The 15572-nt window shown below is 33.5% G+C and overlaps 1 protein-coding gene across 6 annotated transcripts in view; it reads right to left on the bottom strand.

Annotated features, from left to right (window-relative positions):
• The window catches only part of LOC111047257 (peroxisomal acyl-coenzyme A oxidase 3), a 35094-nt gene that overhangs the window by 16470 nt on the left and 3052 nt on the right, over positions 1-15572 (bottom strand). For 2 of the 6 annotated variants that reach the window (XM_022332964.2, XM_022332965.2), the window contains 6 exons: positions 14078-14250; positions 11997-12153; positions 11320-11478; positions 9938-10090; positions 7168-7315; positions 3655-3829 (listed from right to left, as the gene is read on the bottom strand). In XM_022332964.2, coding sequence (XP_022188656.2) covers positions 3655-3829; positions 7168-7315; positions 9938-10090; positions 11320-11478; positions 11997-12153; positions 14078-14184 — 899 coding nt within the window. In that variant the 5' untranslated portion in view covers positions 14185-14250. Of the gene's footprint in view, positions 1-3654; positions 3830-7167; positions 7316-9937; positions 10091-11319; positions 11479-11996; positions 12154-12733; positions 12882-12939; positions 13041-14077; positions 14251-15572 lie in introns of those variants that run through there. The other 4 variants (XM_022332968.2, XM_022332969.2, XM_022332966.2 and 1 more) reach the window with 3 other exon arrangements.

Below are 15572 nucleotides of genomic sequence, written 5' to 3'. Positions count from 1 at the left end.
CGGTAAATGAAATAATTGTACAGTTTTCTCACGGTAGTAGATAATTGATTGTTTGGCAAATCGGGTGATTATCAATTTTTGAAGTTATCAACAGTCATAATATCCTATGTAGCAATGTATATATGTGATGTCTCTAATAATAATAAGATATTTAGCATAAGACGATTTATCATAATTTTCTATACATTTACCTAGTTAGGAGTTAGTACACATAGATAAAATATATTCTCATTTATAAAATAATAAGGATAATGTCTAAGGCCTCATATTTTATATTCTATTCGCTTTATATTTCATATTATTTTGTTGATATCAATATTCTTTATTAGTTTACCTTCCGTGATTAATACAATTATAATCTTATCATAGGTTTATTCAGTTCAACTGATTCCGTTTTAGTTCACTTTAATACAATTCAGTGATAGAGATTTCCTGCTGGAATACAATAATGGATAGAAAATTTTCATAGCTACGGAATGTACATCAAGCGTGTGTCATTGCTCTCCGATGGCTCGCTAGCGTTGCAGTTTCAACCATTATTATCTTTGAATCATAGTCTATGTAGAATAGTATTGCCTACTGAATTGCTTTATATTGTTAAAAATATGTTGCACTCTCAACTCTATAGTAATGATAGTTAGATTTCAATACATTCAGCAGAGTAAAAAAGTTTCATCCTTTACTATTATAATCAACGTCCTTCATATTTTACAACAGCAGAGTAACATAGAACCAATTAAAACTATGATGTCTTTTAAACGTTTTCCCTTGTTAGAGTTTGCCAAGAAAATAACCAGGGACTCAATAAAGTGATTGAAGTATTCAAGATTATTATACTCGGTCCGTCTTTAGTACCTACTTAAAAGGTGGACACGTCCATATTGTTTTGTCCTGACTCTTGCCACAGTTTTAAAGACTCTTGCCACAAATCTCAATTAGTTATACATTTTGCTGAATTTCGGAATGATTAAAGAGATTTCTTTTGAAGAGGGCCCGCTTCAAATTGGATCCTACTATCAATCCAGAAATTCGACTCTCCAAATCATACAGAATGCCTCTATGGTAACATATCCTGATTAGATTTCTTTTTGCGTGTTTCACACCGGAAGGAAGGGGAGTGTGCCGGGCACTCTCTTTAATTCAGGCCTTTTCCAAGTTATAATAGTAAATTTAATACGCAATAGACTAGAGCCATTATTGTAAGTGAGTTGGCGAAATAAATTATTTTCTCTCTCTATTATGAACGGCCATGACTTCGAGTTTCCCATGATAGATATTTAAAAATTGTGGCTCCGAGTCGTCGAGGAATGTAGATTATGGAATTATCTCTAATACTTAGCCTTCTTGTCGCGACATAAAGTGCGATAAGTTGGAAAACAGCAAGCATTGAAATTATAACAAACTACCGATTTTGCAGTTACTATTTGGTCCAAAGGCTCTAGAAGCCACGCGACGATTGGTCAAATTGATTCCTTTCGCCCAATAGGAGACCTGTTTCTAAATACAGTAGTGGGGATTCCCCAGTCGAGAGACCAGATTACGTTTCGGAGGACACTTTGCTAGGAGCACTACGAGAGTAAAGATGTAGTCATTATGTTTCGCCCTTTTTGGGCAAGTTTATGAGTTTATATCATTTTTAGTTAATGTAGGAGCTAGTTTTATTTTTATTAAAGTTTAAATTTTCTAGTAGTGCCATGTCCTGAAAAGTTTAATTGTGTTTCTTCATCATGTACGAATAATTGTTTCTTCAAATAACCGCTAAGTGGGTTCATGTGTGTCCCCAAACCAACTTCTTGTACTACCACCCCTTTGGTTCCGCAACTTTATGTAACACCGCTTCAAGACACCCGTTCAGACGACAGGTCTAGGGACGTAAGAGGACGTCGCCGTCAAGCCAAATTCAACCGGTAAAAGCTCACCGCCAAAAACAAGGTACTGTAACCCCGACGATAAAGCAACGTACAGACCAACGAAAGTGCACTGTAGTGAAACAAAGGTTCATTCGAGAATGTCAATCAAAAGTGGGGATTCAAAATTATTATGAAATGGGTTATATGGGTTACTATCGACGAAACTTGGGTTCAACGGGCTTTTCTTTCTTGAGTAATTCCATGTTGAAATGAACTTGTTATTTGATGACTGATATTGTTTGGTTTTGTGACGTATTGCTATCTAATCGGGGATAGTAATGCGCCCCCGAATCAGATGAAGAATGTCACCAAAGTAACATGAAATTGTTGTTTCTGTTGTTCGATTTTAGTTGCCAATGTTTATTGAAGCTGTTTGTATTTTTAAATTATTTCAAATTGTAGTGTTATTCTATACTATAAACCTATTAAATCAGGCATGGCAAGATTAATTGAAGTTTTCTTGACTCTAGCCCGTTCACCTGCATGAATTAGGTATAGACTCAGGTATTTTCTAGATGTGTCGGCCTATTTCTAAATTCTAAATTTTATTCAAAATTATCTTATCTATTATCTTTTAAAAAGTGAAGGCACAGACACTCCACACTGCAACCAAGGACAAGCAACATGCGTCCTAATGTGTGAGGGAGACATTCCGTAGGTGCAGAGAGGCGGAAAAGACAATGGGAAATTCTCCTAACGGTTTTCAAGACAAAACATTCAAAAATTCGAGGAGGACGCTCGCTCGTCACCTCGGCAGTCGAAAGCCACCTATGAAAACCGTAACATCGAGCAGCTAAGTTTCGGACTCCGCCCTCGGGGGGGCGTCACCCGGTGCGCGGTGAAGTCATCGACGTCGATAAGTCCCAAGAAGAACCAAGTCCAAAAATCTCGAAAACCAGGACTCCATCAGCACCAGGATTCAAGAACTTCATTAGTGTTTCAGAAATCGCCACTAGTGAAAACAGTGTTTGAGACCAGGTTTTTATAATGAAAGATAGGCTATTCATTTAATTAAATCAAATCAGCAACTCAGCTCTGATAAATTCTAAGGTCAAAAGTATTTTAACTTCAGCCATATTTGTCAGTGTAGGTACCGTAGTACATTTATAATGAACAGTTTTATGAATACATTTCAGGACACTTCAAATAATATTTCATTTAAATATTAATGATTTTTTTGTAAAGTGTCAATTTCAATTTGCCTTTTGTTTTTTTTTATTATAATTATCTAATGAATCCAAGCCATCTTATTTTTATTTACAAGTATCATTAGATCTCCTCCCTTCGTTATTGTTTTACATGGAGTGAAGCAATATAGTTGGGAAAGATGTGTAGTTCTACATTTATTGATTGCTGGGCTGTGTCTTTATTAAAGTAATGTACATTGTTTTTTTAAATAGTTCAAATAAATTCATGTCTCTGATAAAGAGTTATGCTGTGGTAGTTGTTTATTTAAATTTCGAGGGTCGTTCCCTAATAATTAACTTGGCGCCTGGGTTATAAATTTCAAATTTTATAATATCAAATTTTCATGTTACTATATAAATTTCAAATTCACCATATATTAAACAATCAGTAAGTGTAGATCTAGACAATAGTTAACGAATTTCTAGTTTTTGATGGAAATGAAAATACCTATTGTTTTAAACACCATAGTCACAGAGTGGAAGCTATATGAAATTTGGTAAGGATTAATGTTCATAGGTCGTTGATCAAGTTGAAATGTGAAATAGTAATTAGTTACCCATTGTCAACTCCATTCAATCCAGCCTTTTCACCCAAGTCTCCAACGATTACACCAGGAAATGGTTCCATAGTTTTTGTGCTTCGAATCGGGGTCAAAAAAGCATGCAATCCATGATCCGTTCCATCTGGAGTGATTAGCATAGCATACACGACAGCATGAGTTGCGTTTTTACCTGCAAAGTAAAATAAAGTAGTACAACGATATTATGAAGCTATCAAAATACAACTACAGCCTTAGTACAATTTTATTTTTTACAGTATAAGGAATAAAAATTAGTACAATTTTATTATTTACAGTATAGGAATAAAACCCAGGACCGAATGGAGTCAGATTAATAAATAATCCCAAAACAGTACCAGAAATTATGGACGCGTGTGTGTTTCAGCATGAATCTTAATATTTGTTTTACAATTAGACCATTTAGAAGTATGTCATTCATTGAGAATACAGAGGTTAATAATGATTTTATCCAGTCTATTAGCAATCACATGCTATTGACATGATGCATCTTGGTGTTTGATTAATCCCATAAAATTGGGAAAGGATTATTTCCATGTTAGAAAACCATTCGATCGGCCCACTAGTAAAAATTTACAATACGTTCATTCAAAGAATACAACCTTCAGAATTTCAAATAACGATAAAATTCATATTTACATGATCTGTAACAATCACAAATAAATAGATGAGTAAAATTGTAGAATTAGTCTTCTAAACACAATCTCCTCGTTGCACTAACGCCGATTTAACTTATTTAAGAAACTGGGATCCAATATTAGAAAAGTAATATTTATTATTTCATATGATTTACACTTTTTTATAGAACCAATCTATATTCATATTAGTAAACTGCTTATCCAATGAGTGAGTAAAGAGTAATATTTACAGTAAAGGTATGATCAAATTGATGAGGTACCTATTCAAGGTTTCACATTTCAAAAAAATTAAATTCATGGAAAAATTAAGTTATTTTTATAATATTGTATGATTTCTTTTTGTATTTATTTTAAATTATCCGATTTATTGTCTATACGATTAGTGTTGCATTTGGGCTGTTTGTAAGTATTTCAATTTTTGACAAAATAAATAAAATTTTGCAAATAATGAGGTACTGGTAATGTACTGTGCAGTATAATAAAATTACACCAGTATTACAACTACACCTTACTTTTTCCTACAGTGATAAACAGAATGATTGTAAAGTCACACAACCTTAAAAGTTTTATCATATGGATTGCGTCAATATTCTTTATTGATTCATACAATAAGTACATCGTCAATACCTACTATTACTTCTAGTAATACTACACTCCAGTAGCTACATTCCAGTCAATATGCTACATATTTCTTAAATTGAATTTAATTTAGCCAGAGGCAATTCTGTTTGGAGTTGATTGAAAAAATGTATTTGCAATTTAAAACTCAGTTTGTATAACGAATGAAAAATTAACCAGAGTGGTAAAAACATGAGCCAGGGTTAGCGGCTTAGCAGATTCAATTCATAGATTCGTGTATTTAAATTATTATTTCTTTATTCATAAAGAGATAAATGTAGATAACAATAAATGCTGTATTATAAATAGTGAGTAGGTTTGTGATTTTGTCTTTGAATTTTTCAAATAAGTGAATTATTTAGTAATTAATAATAATTATTATTAAACTTCAAAATTTTCAAATAATTACTCCTGGACCGGAAATTAAGTGGCGAAGGAGTGATGTGTTATTTCATGACCTAATAAACAACATTAACTTTTTATCAAAATTTTGGAGTGAAATGGTACAGGATCAGCCTAGTTTTTCCTCCATGGTCATAATTATGTTATGATTATAGTGTTTTGTACAAAAAATGAAATAAATACAATAATCTATAATATAATAAAGGGAAGAATTGGATTATTATACGTACGATAGTAAATTCACGAATGACGCATCATCACGTCTGAACTACTCAGCTGATTAACTTGCAATTTATAGATTACTAGCCGTCAGGCTCGCTTCGCTCGCCATATCCGTCTAGCCAGGGGGCTCCGCCCCCTGGACCCCCGACTGGATCGTCCAAGAATGAGATCAGCAGGCTCGCTTCGCTCGCCTGCATTTTTCATTTGAGCATTTTTATCATATGTTAGGACAATCCAGTCAGGGGTCCAGACTAAACGTCTGGCTAAACGGAAATGGCGAGCGAAGCGAGCCTGACGGCTAGTAATGTAATATTCCCAGGATTGAAGTAGCAGTGCCCAATCAATTTTTCCGCGATAAATGCATTTAAATCTTCAACTTGGTACCAACCTAACAAAGTCAACTCAACTTAATGCCAACCTGACAAAATTATTAATTTAGTTGCCAGTTAACAACTGTTTCGAAGAGGTACTCTATCTAGATAATAGTTCTATCTATATATATAAAAGCGAAATGGCACTCACTCACTGACTGACTGACATATGATATGGAAATTTCAATTATAATTAAGAGATTGGGAGAAGAAGAAGAATATACATGCTAAAAGACGAACTTTAAACCCTTAAAAACAACCCTTAGAGTTAAAATATTGCCAAAAGATTTCTTAGTGCGCCTCTAAAGGGCCAACTGAACATACCTACCAAATTTGAACGTTTTTGGTCCAGTAGATTTTTAGTTCTGCGAGTGAGTGAGTGAGTGAGTGAGTGAGTCAGTCAGTCAGTGAGTGAGTCAGTCAGTCAGTGAGTGAGTGCCATTTCGCTTTTATATATTTAGATAGGCCGGTTGCAGACGAACCACTATCGCATGTGGGATGTGGCACCGACATACCACAGAACAATACGACTAACGCAGAGAGACTTTTGCACTACATTCGAGAAAACGCGCATTAGTGCAACAGTTTTCAGATGTATCATACTTGGGTGTTTTTATCATACAGCTGTTTTCAAAGTCACAGCGACTGCGATTGTGGTACAGAATCTAGGGGAAGCGTAGTGCTCAAACCAGTGGTACGACAATCGAAGGGAAATAATCGCATACTACAGCGCGCAACGCCATGTGGAAGTATCAGTGCCACTGCCATGCCTGCCAATGTATTCCATATGCGCTGCGTTTGTGGTACCACAGATGGAAAATAATCGCTCCCACATCCCACATGCGATAATGGTTCGTCTGCAACCGGCCTAAATTCACCAAAGATGGTTATAGGCCTATTTTAAATTCTTCAAGATCTCAGTACGTCAAGTTTTCAGTTTGTCAAATTTTTAATCAGACCCTTACGAAGCACTGGTTAGGGTTACCTGCTAGTATAAAATGATAAAAAAATCATGGCAATTCAACGTAGTTTCAAAGGATGTGTCTTGGTTAAGATATCAGTGTAGATTTCTTCAGATTGAGTTTTCGTTTAGGATTGAGAAAGAGTGAAAGAGTGAATAGGTTGCAGGCACCGCTTCCAATTAAGTTTCAAGCGAGAGTGAAATCTCTGAACAAATGAGTAGTTCCTTCACCCAATGCAATAATAATTCACAGGCTGAAAATCAACTTCATTGGACATACCCAGACTACCAACCCAGCATTTGGCGGCCTGAAAGTCGGGTGTGTGTAGTTCAAATTGCTCACTTTCTGGAATGTAAACAGCTCGTGTTCGCATTCCTTTCGTATTTGTTCCATGAGCTATTTCGGTAAGAGCAAAGCATCCTGCTATCTGAAGAAACAATCACTTATATTCTTCCCTATACATTTAGTCATCTATTTATTAATTTTTTGGCAATAATTAATTACGAAATTCGGGATGAACCAACAGGCAAAAGCCCAGAACTGTTTCTATCCCTTACTTGAAATAATATAAGCAGTTAATGTCCATAATCCATTCATAGTTCCAAGCCAAAAATAAGTATTGATTGACATCTTTAATTTCGAGCTCTATTACCTACATTCAAAAATCATAGTTTTTGAACTTATAATTAATAATGGAACTGACTCACATTCAAATAATTTCTGTCAACAAAATTTATGAAACATATTTGTCGTAAATTTAGACTTCAGTATGGTTTTGTAGCTTTAACAACATGGTAAATCTGGACTCTTATGATAAATCTAGACTTTTAGATTGATTAACTTTACTATGTTGTTGTTGCTACATTCATTTTTCCCACTGTAGAATATTATACAAAGTTTTATCATAGCAGTCAGACTCCGACTGAGTTAGTCTGAGAATGCCGAAATTGTTAACTCAGTCTAAGTTAACAATGAGTAAATACTTTCTATAACAAACGTTTTCAAAAATTGTGTAAAATATTAGCGTTACTTTATGTTTATTATTTACTTTCAAAGTTCTGCTATTCCCATTTTTCAAATATTATATTTATAGTTTTATTGTACAACTACTAACTTAGTATTGGATTAAAATTAAAAACTTCATACATAGAGTTCTGAAGAACACTAAAACTATAAACAACGAACACTTGATAATTCATACCTCTAATAAAAGCTTCTGTATAGAGACCTATTCTATCTATGAAAATCTTCATAGTTTGAATTAAGAATATAATTGTAATCAGTAGTTATGGTATCAATTTAGAGCAAATGAGAAAATTTGTATGGATATAATGGTATCATGTGTCTCGAATTTAGTTCAATAAACAGTATTTAGTTCAATAATAATAATAAATAAGTATAACTGTCGTAACGCAAATTTAGGATAGGTGGGATTTTCCCGCAAGGGACTCCCAGCCGACAAAAAGCCATACGAATTTACTCTACTTAGTTCAATAAATGAAAATATAAAAGATGAAAAGACATAAAAGTGTAAGAACCTCTTATTTATAATAACTAGAGACGTTACTTCAAAGAATGAGGATGCGACAATTTTAAAACTTTTAATCCATATTGGATATAAAATTGCATTGTTCATATAAAATGTAAAGGAATTTATAGAAATACTCTATACAGCTTGATCTGTGATCATCAGCAGGAAGCTCTATTTGAGTAATCAAATAGACTTATCCATATTTATACAGGGTCTGTATAATAAGTAACCGGACTGACCTCAGGAAATTTTTTATTGGCAAAATATGTACAATTTTTCATTAGATATCTTCAATGTAGTCTCTATTGGAGTCGATAACACGCTGATACCGGGTTTTCAAATCCCTGAACGCTGCCTGGAAGTCGGCAACCTTTATGCTGTCTAGAGCCCTCGTCGTAGCACGTTGAACGTTTTCCAGAGTCCCGAACCGCGTCCCGTTAAGTTGTCTCTTGATCTTGGGGAACAAAAATAAGTCTGGTGGTGCCATATCCGGGCTGTAAGGAGGATGTGGCAACGTTACCCTCGACTGTTTAGCCAACTGCTCGGTGACGAGCAGGCAGGTGTGCGACGGAGCATTGTCGTGATGGTGGACCCGCGAATCAGCAATCCCCGGACGGAATCGATGAACCTGGGCGGTTAGTCGACGGAGCACCTCTCTGTAGTACTGGCCGTTCACAAAGAGTTTGTGCCACCCGGCCAAACTGTAAACGACCAGTACTACTGAGAGTTGCTCCGTCGACTAACCGCCAAGGTTCATCGATTCCGTCCGGGGATTGCTGATTCGCGGGTCCACCATCACGACAATGCTCCGTCGCACACCTGCCTGCTCGTCACCGGAGCATTGTCGTGATGGAGGATCCACGAATCAGCAATCCCCGGACGGACTTCAGTAGTACTGGTCGTTTACAGTTTGGCCGGGTGGCACAAACTCTTTGTGAACGGCCAGTACTACAGAGAGGTGCTCCGTCGACTAACCGCCCAGGTTCATCGAGTCCGTCCGGGGATTGCTGATTCGTGGATCCTCCATCACGACAATGCTCCGTCGCACACCTGCCTGCTCGTCACCGACCAGTTGGCTAAACAGTCGAGGGTAACGTTGCCACATCCTCCTTACAGCTCGGATATGGCACCACCGGACTTATTTTTGTTCCCAAGATCAAGAGACAACTTAAGGGGACGTGGTTCGGGACTCTGGAAAACGTTTAACGTGCTACGACGAGGGCTCTAGACAGCATAGAGGTTGCCGACTTCCAGGGAGCGTTCAGGGATTTGAAAACCCGATATCAGCGTGTTATCGACTCCAATAGAGACTAAATTGAAGATATCTAATGAAAAATTGTACATATTTTGCCAATAAAAAATTTCCTGAGGTCAGTCCGGTTACTTATTATACAGACCCTGTATCTTTATCATAATATATGATAATTTCTATAAATCATCATCACCTTCACTGTAACACAGGCACTAAATGTTTATAAAGTGATTATGTTAATAATTATTATTTTGATAATCATTTACCTCTGTATTTGGTTTTAATGCGTCTTCGAAGACATGAAAGTGCCTCTCGGATCCCAATGCCAGGATCACATTTTGAAACATTCCGTACGTCAGAGACACTTTGATCGCTGTCGAAGGACAATACTGGAAAATCGACGTGGTGAAAACCCGTACCTAAACACAAAATAAAAATACCAACATATTTATTTATCTATTCTTATGTCATTTTTTAATCAAGCAAAAATTCAAATAAACTTGATTATGTTCATCGCGATAAATTGGGAAATATGTATTATTAATTATTATTACTATTATTATCAACACTTGAAAATATATAAACATAAATGGCACGCTGGATAAATACCTGTTCATTAATAATAATTATGACATTCTCCAGCACAGCTTGCATGGTGAAAGTAAAAATTAGAACATTATTGTTTTTTTTTTTAATTTCTTCGGTTTTATTGAAAAAGCGACATTTGTCTCAATCCCAATATTCTTAATTCTACTTCTTATTTGGTTACCGTAATCATTTCAAACTAATTAGTTATAGTACTATAACAGATCACAATAAAAATATACAATTCACATGGAATAACAGTAATGACTACTATGTGAATAACAGTATAGGAAGCTTCTGAAGACCTTGTGAGCAATTATTACAAACTTGTTAAATAAGGATAAGCCTTTTAAAATGAAAATTATGTTTATTATAGTTCAGCCCCTGGACCAAACAAGCTATTTTATAGTGTGCTCAGCCTCTTGTATATGATTCTCTCCTGGTCATATATATGATTTGTACCACTGTTTATAATTGAATAATAAACTATAATTTCATTTATTTGAAAATAATTTTATTTAATTTACTCTTATTTACGGATAATATACGGTTATTTCACAAGAATTTAAAAGAAAAATGAGAGATTAAAAATATTTTTTTAGCTTTGTGAAGAAGTGAATGAATTCTAAAATAATGATCGATTAGAACAAATTTGTTTATTCGTATCAATATTATTTGAAATACAATCATTAATTTTGAACGTTACAATTGGCAGCACTGTAGAGCCGGCAGATTCTCGAGATTTCGCACAATTTTTGTGAAAACTTTGCAATTTAGTAATGATCGATCAATAGAATGGTGTGGAAGGTGCAATAACTGTGACAATTTTAAAAAGTGCCGCACAGAGAATATTTTGATAGCATTAACAGATTGGTACGTTGAGGACGTGTTTCTGTGGGAATATCTTGGAGGCGTAATGAACAACTGTTCATTTACAATTGAATAGTTTTATGAATTTATTCGTATTAAAGGCATTATTTTTAAATTCTCTGTTTCCCTGCGCGACCCTTTATTTGTTCTAAACGATACAGTAGCATTATATACTGAATTAGTAAATTCAAACCTTTCTGGAGTCGTCAAACACTACATCTGGAGTAATAAGGTTCCATTCTTTCAAGCGGTACATTCTGACAGCCGCTAATCTTCTCTGTTCAGATAATGAAGGCGTCTCGACCGGGTGTTGAAATATCACTTCTGATTCTAATCTATTCCAGATATCCAACTGAAATCATAAAATTAATACTCTAAATTAAATATTGGAAAACGACAGGACCTTTATAAACTCTCAATATACAATAATATTAATAAGTAAATTTAACAGGTAAAAAAGGGTATGAATCTACATCACTAGTGTTATTGTATATTCTGATTTTAAAACTCGCTAACATACAATCAATAAGTAATTCAGTATTGAAGGAATGAGAGTAGAATAGAATATGTAGATTCTAGAGTAATCTATGTAGATTAGAATATATACTGGTTTTCGTTCTAGTTTTTTATAGTTGAGAATGCTATCAAATCAATTTTAATCAATTCAAAAACTAAGGAATCATTCAACAAAAAAATGCAATTTGATGGTGGTAGCCATAAATAAATTGTACACATGAATTATATTAATGAATTGTGCTCAATTATTCAACAGCATTTAATTGGAATTTTCGTTTAATAATAATTATATAATCATATAGATATAATCCGATGGAAGAACTTATTTTATTCATATTTCTTCGATAAACTTACTTGAAATCGGTACAACTTTTCATCACCCTGTAGGAGAATCTTTAATTTTTTCCAATCGAAAGATGCCTGTTTCCTATATTGGTCCAGGGGACCAGGTGGGAAATCCGGTATAAGTTCCTCAGTGCTTCCTGGCATATTGGATGAAGAACAGTAACACCTGCAAAACAATAAAAAACCTCAAGATTATTAGAAGTAATATAAGAAATCAGTTAGAGACAGAAGAATTCATTGTAAATATTTGATTGTAAATATTTGTTAAAGGATAAGATGCAGTAATAAGACAAGTAATAAATGGGATGTGGCAAGAGCCCTTGACTTAGCAGGATAGATTGCTATGGAAAAGATTAGGTAGATTAGCTCTGATTCGAGAGCTACAAATAAAAAACAATACCTAACGTTTGAAAACTAGAAGTAATAATTGAAAATTAGAAAATTGGAGAAACTAATAAAACAAGGGTTTGAAAATTGGAAAGAGGAGGTAAACGGAAAAGTCATTATGGAAAATAAAAAATCTGATAAATATTATGAGAGAATATGGATATGAATTGATGTAAATCCTAGCTGATTTGAAATTTGGGAGATAAAACAATAGATTTATGAGAAGTTAAATTTCTGAACTTTCAATTACTTGCTGATTTTAAACTTTCTCTTGTTTCACAAAATGCATCTTAAACATTCCTAATCAAAAACTTATTTCCTAATTTTTAGAAGGCTCAATGAATTATATTTCTTTAAACCTTTCACAACTTCACACTCATCAAAATAGAAAGCTAAACTAAGGAAAACGTCTCTTTTTCATAATCAAAACTTATGGAATCCCTCAAATTGAACATTATTAGTGACACAATATTGAGGTTGATTGATAGAACTAAATGGAAGATTAATTGAGTGATTTTATTGTAAGCTAGGCTACTTGATTAGAGGTGCGATATCATTTACATACCAAATGAATTCCAATTGATTCCTATAAGGTTGAAAAAATGATTCACTTGAAGTTAATGACTTTTTAACCAGTGTCAGGAGGGATATTAAACCATAATCAATAGTCTACTGACTAAGAAAACTTCCACACAGAACACATTTCTGTAATGACACTGCAAAAAGTGATGGGAAACGATTTCGAATGTGAATGAAGACAATGATGGGTTAGAACAAGTACACCGCCAATTAAAAATTATACGTGTGAAAGTCTACTGGAGCTGACATTCAATTTATTGAACACGACACAATTTTCTTTTCTTACCAATAAAGCTTCTCTTATGATTTCCCAACAATTGAACAACTTGTCAGCTTGATTATATTAGCATGAGTGTTTCCTAAAATAAATTCTCAACAAACAATTGCAAATATATTTTTTACAACGCATGAATTCAGGGCTACTTTCTTGTATTTATAAAATAGAATTATAGAACCCTTGAAAATTAATAAAATAGTTACGTTATAATTTATATTATTATTTTATTAATTTTAAAGGGTACTATAATTCTATTTTTTACAATAATTCACGATCTTGAACAAAAAGAAAAATTAAATTATTGATCATTGATCGAATAGAAAATATAAGAATAGAATAGATGGCCGAGATCAACAATAATAATTGATTATCAAATATATTATTTTTTGTATTTTCCAATTGATTTGATAATTACTTTGTATTACGTCAATTAAGAATATTTCCCATCGCCCTAAAATTATTATTGTGTCTACGGAGAAACAAAATTAGATTTCGATAGTTTGTACTTTGTCTTCAGAGTAGTCTGTAGCATCAAAAAATATTCTTGATTAATATTACAGTATGATAATTTCTATTTTTGAAGAATGATTTCAATAATTAATGGAAATTAACAGTTTTCAATTATTACTCTTGAAGTGCCAATGTTAATAGAGTAGGTAATAACAGTTGAATACTGTACCATTAATATAAGTTATATGACAGTTTAATTTTTTAATAAAACCAACTCTGATGATGTTTTTGAAAACAAAAATGTGATACATGAGTGTCTTGATAATGCAAAAAATTCTGATTACCTTCTTTAATAATAATTTGAGAGCTTTTCACTTCAAAATGATCATTATCATACCTTTCTGGTAGGTCCCTCTTAGTTATTGATAATAGCCTCTTCAACGCTGATAAGCTTAAGACACTACTCTCTACTCGCTTGAAAGGTACAAGATTGAAAATCCTCATCACTTGGGGAAAATAAGTGAAACAGTCTTGTGATTTCAGAGATTTCTTACAATAAAAACCATTTATCTGGAAATGAAAAAGGAACCATTTTTAATATTGAACACCTTGAATTTGGTAGATGAAATATTCAAGGGATTGCCAATAATATTGCTTTACAACTTGCTTCAAGTTATATACTCGTACATACCACAATATAAACAACTAGGGAGACAAGTGATTTGAATATACTTTATGAAGTGAGATACACTTTAACCTGTCAGCATTACTTATACATAATATATATTCTTCCCAATCTATCAATGCTGACAGTTTGAGTAAATCTTACTATATTTACTCATACTCTATATCTCTATTATTTAGTATTTCTAGTCAGGGAAACTTACTTTTTTGAAAGGTAATAGAAACAAAAGTACTTCAAATACTATTTTGGTGAGGGCTACTCGTATTTATGTAAAAATTATTTAATGTGTTAATATTTACGTGATAGTATTTATTTAAAAATTTGTTTTGAAGTATTTTGACGACACTACAGTGTAATTTTTGAATAATAGTTGTTAAAAGCTAGTACTCACGTGTAGAGCGCTTTCGGATTTAAAAAAATCATTTTCAACATACACGTGAGTACTAGTTTTTAATAACTATTATTCAAAAATTAGACTGTAGTGTAGTCAAAATAGTTGAAAACGAATTATTAAGTTGTAGTTCGTCATGGATAGTGAAATAGATTAATATTTATTCAACTTTATTTATTTTATCCACTCACTTGAAAATTGCAATAATATTCGAATCATGTCGTGAGCAATAAAATGAAGTTTTTAAAAAAGGGTAATTTGATTTTTTATTTTTACACTTTTATAATAATTAGATAATAAAATAATACAATTATTGTTTGTTTACTTGAGAACAATAACTCCCAATATTTGTATCATAGTTTTGAAAACTACTCCAGAGGCTTTATATAGAATTTGTAGGCTTTTTGTCCAGAACGCATGCCGGGGAGAAGACAATATTAACTGCCTGAGTGTTCTGTCATTCTTCCTGAGCTCTGGTGGTCAGCTGATGTCAATCTAGGTTGAGTGATATTACAACACTCCTGTTGAGCTAATAACCACGTGGTATTATAATTATGGCCCTAGACAAGTTTGTAAGGAGGAATTTCAAAGCGAGCGTGAAAGTCACTTTGCATCAACTCAGCAATCTTACAGTCAGACGCTCGTATAGAGAACCCCATTACTCTATAAACCATTCATAAGGCAAAAGAATAGTGACTAGATGGACATTTTTTTGTAAAACTGAACCTTCAGATCTATAATTTCACATCTCTATCCACACAAACATACTCTTAGGAGATTTTTCAAATATGTAGATTTCTCTGACTCACAATATAG

The sequence above is a fragment of the Nilaparvata lugens genome, chromosome 10, assembly GCF_014356525.2.
Source record: "Nilaparvata lugens isolate BPH chromosome 10, ASM1435652v1, whole genome shotgun sequence".
Taxonomy (NCBI): domain Eukaryota; kingdom Metazoa; phylum Arthropoda; class Insecta; order Hemiptera; family Delphacidae; genus Nilaparvata; species Nilaparvata lugens.
Note: the sequence above shows the minus strand (reverse complement) of the source record. Positions and strands in the feature narration are given on the sequence as shown.